Source organism: Embiotoca jacksoni, unplaced genomic scaffold, assembly GCF_022577435.1.
Source record: "Embiotoca jacksoni isolate LCO1_2020_lvr unplaced genomic scaffold, fEmbJac1.0.p SCAF_59, whole genome shotgun sequence".
NCBI classification, from domain to species: Eukaryota; Metazoa; Chordata; class Actinopteri; family Embiotocidae; genus Embiotoca; species Embiotoca jacksoni.
This window is the reverse complement of record NW_027185413.1, coordinates 1,197,383-1,206,080: the sequence shown is the minus strand read 5'-3', so window position 1 is coordinate 1,206,080 and position 8,698 is coordinate 1,197,383. Positions and strand designations below refer to the sequence as shown.

The 8,698-nt window shown below is 37.5% G+C and overlaps 1 protein-coding gene across 1 annotated transcript; it reads right to left on the bottom strand.

The window, feature by feature from the left end:
• Positions 1-239: 239 nt before the first annotated feature.
• rab36 (RAB36, member RAS oncogene family) lies at positions 240-6,535 on the bottom strand. The gene is made up of 11 exons (XM_069173246.1): positions 6,469-6,535; positions 5,611-5,694; positions 4,269-4,360; positions 4,081-4,155; positions 2,591-2,692; positions 2,428-2,492; positions 2,265-2,316; positions 1,537-1,618; positions 1,363-1,453; positions 1,147-1,260; positions 240-1,071 (listed from the first exon to the last, which is right to left on the bottom strand). Exons 2-11 carry the CDS (start codon positions 5,686-5,688, stop codon positions 1,010-1,012), a joined length of 813 nt encoding a protein of 270 aa, XP_069029347.1. The 5' UTR covers positions 5,689-5,694; positions 6,469-6,535; the 3' UTR covers positions 240-1,009.
• Between the last annotated feature and the right edge of the window lie 2,163 nt (positions 6,536-8,698).

The window sequence follows — 8,698 nt, the reverse complement described above, 5'->3', positions numbered from 1 at the left end:
CAGAGGGATCACTCCGCTTAGTTTTGTTTTCGCTTCTTCTTTCCGGAGATTAAAATGCAAATTTGCACAAACGTCCCTAAACTACGAACATATTGTGTCTTTATTTCTTTAAATTAAATGCAGGTACTTTAGAGAAATCCTGGTATTGTTTTTTTTCCAGGTCATGTAAATATATATTTTGTTCATTTTGTTTAGATATCTGGACCACCACATCAAACCAAGACATTCAACAGGGACACTTCAGTCAGCACTACTTTATTAATTAACAAAAGGCTTTGACAAAAATACTGGTTTAATAAATGAACAGATGCTATCAATTGTTGCATTGATAGTTTATTTTAAGAAACTACATAAGAATATTCTGACCATTATACGTGTTGCACCAGCAGTTCAAAAGTAGTTGGTAAACAGGGAGACTAATTTTCTCTTTTATTACTTCATAATACACATTTACATTTGGTTTCCTTAGTTTAAAACATTCCATCTGTATACAGCCCATGATAAAGGATGAATTATTATTTTCCACAACAATACTGTATGAAGAAACAAACACTATAACAGTAGCAAAGAAAATCTGAAGCATCCAAAACAAGAATTTCAGCACTGTCCCAAATGGTCTGTCCCAAATGAGTCTGGTCTAGTTCCACAGCCCACCTCCAGAATGATGGGGATTAGGGATTATTTATTTTTGGGTTATTGCAGATTGTTCATAACTACATGAGAAGAACATGAACTGAAGTGACTGTAATGAGACACACTGATCACAATACATGAGAGCTCGTATCAAAAAAAATATTTAATTAGTGGTGGCCTTGTTGTAATAAGAAATCGGTGAATCCTTCTGGAAACATCAGAATACATGGCAGTTTTGATGACTTAAGTAACCTAATGGAACATGTCCTTAGGCACATTTCAGTCCAGTGGAACGCAGACTAAAAAAACACGACTTTTGAAGCCTCGTTCTGGTTCTACTCGCCTGAACAGCTCACACGGACCGTTCCACTTTTCATCAGCAGCAGCTTCTCCTCGTGTTTTGAGGTGCAGCCTCCTCCAGGTTGGCACAATCTGATTCTGACAAGATGAACACGTTTACACCATCAAGACTGTGAACATCTGAACTTGTTAGGAGTTTAGTCATTTACTTACTGATACTGTCTCCAAGTCCAATGCTGACAGGGACCCCATTCTCCATGTCCTTCAGTAGGCAGTTCTCAAAAGCCAAAGCTGCCACCCTGAAGAAAAAACCCTGCACGTTCTCCCCTGAAAATAAGAAAATATGCAGTTTCTTAAAGATGCTTTTCTTTGATGGATTGTATTTTTGCAGTCTTAGTGTACCCTAAAGCACTGGACTCCTGGTTTCACCTGTTTTAGCTGAAAGAGCCCAAAACTCTGCATGCATTTCTGCTGCGATCCTGATGGCATCTTTTTCGGTCCTCCGTCTTTCTTCTGAGGGCTGAAGAACAAGAGAGTTGGGTAATGGAGAAAAGCATGTCCACGAAATCTGCAAAATATAGATGAAATATAAACGATACTCACCAGCAGGTCAGTCTTAGTGCCAACCAGGAAGATGAAACAGGAATCTGGCTCATTGTCTCTCATGGCCTCATCCAACCATTGACTATGAGAACAGAAGATTCTATTTCACTATTCGTATAAACTTTCTACAGAAATGTAATTTACAGTAGAATGAGTTGCTGGTTCAGTTTTTAAAATCACAGTAATTCTAATATTAATGGTTGCGGACACTTAAATTGAAACAATTGTCTTGAAGAGCTGCAAAGACTTTTAAAATTCCAAATTACCATCCACATCAGCAATTTGTCTATTGATTCAAAATATCAATGAAGGGAAAGAAATTGCAGATTCAGATGGATTGTCAGGCTAAAGACTTCTGACGTAGATATTATGTTGTACACCTAAACAAGGAGGATTACTGAATGGACCTCCCGGGCAGTGTATGACGTGTAGGCAGAGACTCGTGCAGTTTAGAGGGAAAGAGTGTAATGCAGGTTATTCTCTGTAGCTGTATGTTGTAGGTGTCCCTTAAAAGCCTCACATTCAGACTATCAATAGATGCTATTACCTGCAGGTAAGATGCTAGCGAGGTGAGATGTCTTTAATCTAGTGGACTGCACGCAATTTGCGTGCGGTAAAAATAGCTTTCATCGGGTGAAACAAGATGCTCAAATGCAAGATAACCTCGGTTAAAAACAAATGTTTCCGCTTCCTGTATTTCTCCCCAGAATAAAAAGAATCCGACCTACCGTGTGTGATCTAGGGACTTAATGTCTGCCATGTCGAACACTGTTACAATGACTGAAAAAGATGAATACAAAATCTCTGCATTAGTAGTTTACACGAGCTAACATGTCCTCATGACCACATCAGACTATCTTTGTAAAGTTTGGTATTACAGCAACTTCTTACCTTGAGCACCTCTGTAGTACGCAGAAGCAATGCACTTGAATTTTTCCTGTCCAGCAGTATCCCAGCTAGAAGAAAATGTAATTGCTGATGAACATGGATGGAAAAAACACAAAATATTCTAAAGATACGCGCAGAACTATTTCTTTAAAATGAAACTACCCACATCTGAAGGGAGAAAGGAACTCCGGATATCTCAAACCTCTCGATCTCAAAGTCCACTCCGATGGTGGCTTTGTAGTCTCTTTCAAATACATCTTTACAAAATCTGAAAACAGTAAAAGCAAGTTAGGTTTTCTTGGTTAGACTACATTCATGGGTTCAGTGACAGAAAATCCTGTTCACACAGTGCAGGTAAGAAAGATTTTCTTGAAATTCAACATAAAACGCTCTTTAAATGCAGTTCTGTTATCATTTTGAATGATGTTCTATGTCTCATAATGTAATAAAGTTTTAGAGACTTTTCAAATTGTTTGTGAGCAGGGAAGAGAAAGAAAAACATTTCTGCTGCACAAAAATGGTCAGATCTCTACTTACATTTATGTCAATAAGGGTTTCAGGGGTATGGAAGTATCATGGTACATCATGGTATGAAAAGTGATAGTTACTAAATCATGTACAATTGCTAATTATAAATATTTTTTAAAAACAAACAAACAACCGAACGGAGAAAAGTTAGAGCGTGGGATTACTTTGGATTCCCCAAAAATGAATTTGGGGTTTTCCTGATGGAGGGAAAGGGACGCAAAGTGGCTTCACTTTTTTTTAAATTCCAAGTTTTTAAAAGATTCTTTTAAAATTCAACTATAATAAAGCAAATAATAATAATTGTGAAATTCTGTTTACTTTGATACCGTGATATCTTCGGAGACGCTAATTATAACATTGCAACTCTAATATCAATATTTCTTAAAAGAAATGTGGAATCTAAATGAATAAAACAATTAACAGCACAGTCATATACTGGCGGGTCATTTCAATACTGTCACTGTTGGAAAAACTTTGTTTTGTTTTTCACTACTTATAAATCACAACGTACCATGATAATAATTATTAGAATAAAAATAATGACATCCTCATATCTGTAAGCTATACATACAAGGAAAGATGTGAGGGTTTTGAGGCAAATCGACGACATATTTTTTGGACCTGTCTAAAAATTCTTACACTTTGGCCAAATATCTGGAGAATAAAGAAGCAGACTCTTGTGTTGCAGATTCCCATTGACATCTGTGTCACTCTGCTGATCTGCCAGAAGGCTTCACAGGTACTTCCTTCAAATGTTCACTGCAACATCCCTAGTAAATGGTTCCAGACTCATTCAGATTCATTTACGGTAGATTGAATTTATCACAGATTATCAGATTGAAACATGTACTTTGCTACTAAAACTGACAATTGATGCATAATAGTACAAGTTGCATTAATTGAAATATTCACTTGTTGGAATCAGGGATGTTATTGGTGGTTTGCCTCAACACCCTCTGTGCTTAAAATCTGATTTGTGTTCCTCTTTATATAGATTATTTTAATTATGGATAACTATATGCAACATGGGTCAGGGTGCCAGGCAAAGTGCAGATAGTAAAAGAGATCTGATATTGATGCTGATGTGTTTTGTCTCACGTCATAACTCCTTACTAGCTGATGATGTACCTGTTTATGAGGCAGGTCTTCCCCACATTAAGGTCTCCAACAACCACCACTTTTGACATTTTCTGTCGGTCCCACCTTTAAAGAAGACAACAGGTTTTCTATTAATTAAATATACGCGACGCATGCTGTTAATTTTGATGTTCAAGCCAAGTAAAGAATGACACGTCAGCCAAAAGCAGGAGACTCACGGCTGATGCCTGGCAGCTCTGTCTTTACAGGCTGCTTTGGCCTGAATGTCCCAGTCTGTCTTCAGCAGCAGGGAGGCCTCCGGCGTGTAGCACTGACAACAGCAGGACACATACAGCACTACTCACATTCATTCTGTACACAGTCACTATGAACCTGTTACAACAGGACTAAATTAAGCGGTGCTTTTATAAAAAATGCTACAACGTCACCATGCTGACATGTTCACAACTACATCCTCTCAGTGTGGTGCTTGAAGAAAAGTCCCAGGACGACCAGTGTTTAGATATAGCTACTGGAATGAATAAATGAATGTCTACCAATATTTGTGTCATTAGTTGTTGAGATATTTCAACGAATAAATGAAACATTGGATTTTAATGATGAAAGTCAGGGGATCACTAAAGTCATTAGGATTCTTCAGCTGAGCACCATGAATATCGGCACTAACTTTTATGGCAATCCATGCGAATATGAGCATTAAATGCCACTGCAACACCAGTGAGATAACATCAGCCACATTTTCAAACTTGGCGTCCCTCGGGATGCTGGTATGATGAAACATACTTTATCATATAAAACACTTCATGTTGTGTATGCAATCGTATATCAAATAAATTACATAACTTAGTCAAGAAGTACCACTGAAAGAGAAATCCTTTATGACATGGTTACTCAAGTAACTAGGTTAGAGCAAACTAGATTAAGATATACTACTGATAACAAGGAACCTACCTGCTTGCATTACTGAGCTATTAAACTGATAATTGTAGTACTGCAAAGTCTGACTTACAGTTTTTACTTTTGGTCCTCAAACCCAGAGTCAGAGTCTTGAAAGTTCATTTTGATGTCACCCCAAGCATAAGTTGAAAAGTCAAGATACCACAAGACTTCTCAGACTGAATGTGTATTTTATAATTACATGTTTACCTATGTTCATGACCATTTAAGAAGCTGAATTATAAAAACCTGAGATATGATGTTTTAATGGACAATGTATTTTGTTATGCCGGGTAGGAACACTAAATTGACCCCATTAGAAGCCAAAATCAGTAAACATCATACATTTCTATTCAAATTATAAATAATAAAATTACTGTTTGGAGAAGTTTCAACCCATAATAATAAGTGCCGCCCATAATTACCCTGAGTGCTGTGACACTGATTTAAATGTGAGAAAGTTAGGTAGAAGTCATTTGACTCCTATATATGTTACATCCTCTTGAGTGGCGCTCCTACTATTTTAACCACAGATCAGACTGGAAAAGACGAGGATCTTTTTGGACCTGGATCAAACGGTACAGTATATTGGCAAAAACAAAAAACAACAAAAACAAGCTGTACCTTGGGAAAGTCCCAGATGATCCTGTCTTTGCTGATTGGTGGTGGGAATGGCATCATCCCACTTCTGGTGTCCTGCATATTGACCTGTGGGGAAACGTGTAACAGCAGTTATCTTTATCTAATAGCAGTAACACCAAGCACCCCTCCGATGTGTGTGCATTTTTACAAAAGTCAGATGGTCTCTGAACCCAAAACAGCATTTTAGAGCGTTTCGGATGAATCAAAACATGTGGCTTTAGTAGGTCTATGCAGAATGTGTGTGTGTGTGTGTGTGTGTGTGTGTGTGTGTGTGTGTGTGTGTGTGTGTGTGTGTGTGTGTGTGTGTGTGACAGACAAACAACATTAAAATGTGAGTCATCATTGTATGAGTGTTTAAAGCTGATTGGCACATTAAAAGCACAACTATTCCGGCTGTTTTAGTGTAAAAAGAGTTTCATGCGGCTCACGCATTGTGAAGTTACGCAGTAATTGACCGGATGTGAAGTGACTTCAACTTTAAAATAAAAGCACATTGACACAACTTGAATCCAAAATGTGACAGCACACTCTCATTATTTAATTATATTGTTCATCGCCACTTTTGTTGTGTTTTTTTAAATAAATGTTCTGTGTTTCCCCCCTCTCCAACACCAAAAGCTACATTAGCTTATGTTGTAAGCGACAATGACAGTTTTATTTTGAAGGCCGTTGACAGACACCTTGTCAAATTGTGTTTACTTTGACACCAGCAGCGACATGCAGATAACAACCAACTCCGCGGCTTCTTCTTCCTCATTTGCTGTCTTTTTTTTTATTTTGAAATGAAAGTATGTCCAGCTGTGCTTCAGACCACCAACACCATGAATGACGTGTACTCACCACAGATAAAACCCCGTCGATGATATCTTCGCTTCCTCTGGTTTGGTCGCTTTGCAGCTGTTGCAAGCTCTCGCGCTGTTTGATGAAGAACTTGTTTCCATGACAACTAGACTGTAGCGCCTTTGTCACGTGACGACGTGTTACGTTGTTGTCGGTGGTTAAACCTGCGGCTCGTTGCAAGGTCCCTGAAAATCCCTGTCAAATCAAAGATTCATTTATTTTCACTGTAACACGCCTAATACGTAAAAAAACTACGCTTACATTTGATATTTACCACACAAACATAGATGAAAATGGGACTGGATCTTTGACGAAGATAAAAGTAGCAAAAAAGTATAAAAATATTCTTTTACAAGTTAAAGTTCTCCATGAAAACCTGAGATACCTATAATTCACAAAATGTACTTGAATTATCAAAAGTAAAAATACGTCTTTTGAACAATTTACCATTCCATTGATCCAGAGGATATCATGTCAACATGTTTTTAGATTATTGAGGCATTAATGTGGTTGTTCATAATGTTGTACAGTTTAATCTTCAAAGGCCATTTCTGGCTATAATTAAATTACACGGAAGACTATAACCCCTATGTTGAATAATTTCTACTTCAGTCAAAGTACAGAAGTATTAGCAACAACGCATTGGGCCATTTAAAGTATCAAAAGTACTCCTTGTTCAGAGCTTCGCATTCATCGTATAAAATACTAAAATTATAAAGTCTCACTGATGTGATAACAAGTTATACATTCTTTTATTAGTTTCATTCATAACAATGCATTACATTTTATAAGCATATAATAATCAAATGTTTTATTTCTAAAATCTGACATGTAACTGAATATGGCTGTAAAATAGATATAGTGGAGTATAAAGTTGTTATTTCCCTCTGAAATGTAGTGGAGTAGAACAATTAAGTATCGTACTTAATTGCAGACATTGAGTAAATGTATTTTCCACCACTGCTGAAAGTTTAGGAAGCACAGAAAACCCATCATGTTTAAGAATATAAACAGACTAATGTCGCCACCTTGTGCTGTGAACGTCTGGATACATGCTTTTTGCACTTTTAGCTGTATATGAAACGGTCAAATTAAGTTAAATCATCAGCACAAAAAAATAATAAAGTAAAATGCCTCATGTAATCCCAAGTGCTTTCTACTCTTTAAGGTAAAATTATAATAACAATAACAATAATTACAAAGACAGTAATAACAAGAAATGTAAGTAATAAACACAGTCCTGTACAGTCAGGCTCATCTTTTTGATTGACCACAGCCAAACTCATGGATTATGGATCGGTCTTCAGCAGCCTGACAGTCCCGCGATGACTGAAGAAAGGTGGCCAATGCTGTCGTCTCCTTTCAGCTTCAACTTCCCCTCAGCTGCCCTCAGCTGTGGTTTAGTGGAAAAAGCCTTTTCCATTTCATGTCCCCCTCTCACTGGGGTTCGCAGTAGAGGTCGTTCCCGCAGAGCGTTCAGTCCAGTTCGTGTACCTCATCCTGCATGGAGACCGAGGGCCGCCCGGTGTCACTCATCCACTTGGCCATGATGTCCCACTGAGGAGCCAGGATTTTTGATTTGGTACCATCCAGTCCGTTGTGCTGTTCATAGGTGCGTTTGCCCAGGATGGTGGGGGAGCCATTGTTGAGGATGGCATTGTCTGTCTTTCAACCTTAAATTATTAGGATTTTTACATTTCAAAATATATTACCACTATTATTACGTATTTATCTGTGCTTCAAATAATTTTTGTCCATGAAATTGACAACAACGTATTAGCCTATATAGGTTAGTCTTTCTCCATGTCTGTTCATATTTTGTTAACTTTAAAGTTTAATGTGAATGACTGAGTTATCATTTCAAATGTTAAAGTAGTCAAGTGCTCTCATCTAACAAACTGAGACATAAAAGCAACATGACTTAAAACGAACAGTTATCAATAATAACTTAATTTCTAAATAAATGTGATCGAAATGTACCTGTTTGTAAAAAGTGATTCATTCCATATAATGTGCCTAAATTATGAAAGGATCACATCCAACAGGCCTGAGTGACCAAGTGGAGGTGTGGAAATAACAGAGGACACATTTATTCATTCCTCACTTTTAGTTTAGTGAAAAAAAAAAACCGAGATTGAATTGATTCTAACCACACTACTTGAAATAACAACCAGGTAACAAGGCCGGTACCTGAACAGGTAGGTCACTTGTTCGCGAAGGTGCTGCTGGG

What these genes read in the sequence shown, in the direction of transcription:
- rab36 (XM_069173246.1), bottom strand. Translation starts at nt 5,688, where the DNA reads ATGCAGGACACCAGAAGTGGGATGATGCCATTCCCACCACCAATCAGC. An exon ending in AAGACCTGCCTCATAAACAG is followed by an intron (nt 2,693 to 4,080) that starts GTACATCATCAG and finishes TACTGTTTTCAG; the next exon opens with ATTTTGTAAAGATGTATTTG. An exon ending in TGGACTTGGAGACAGTATCA is followed by an intron (nt 1,072 to 1,146) that starts GTAAGTAAATGA and finishes TCATCTTGTCAG; the next exon opens with AATCAGATTGTGCCAACCTG.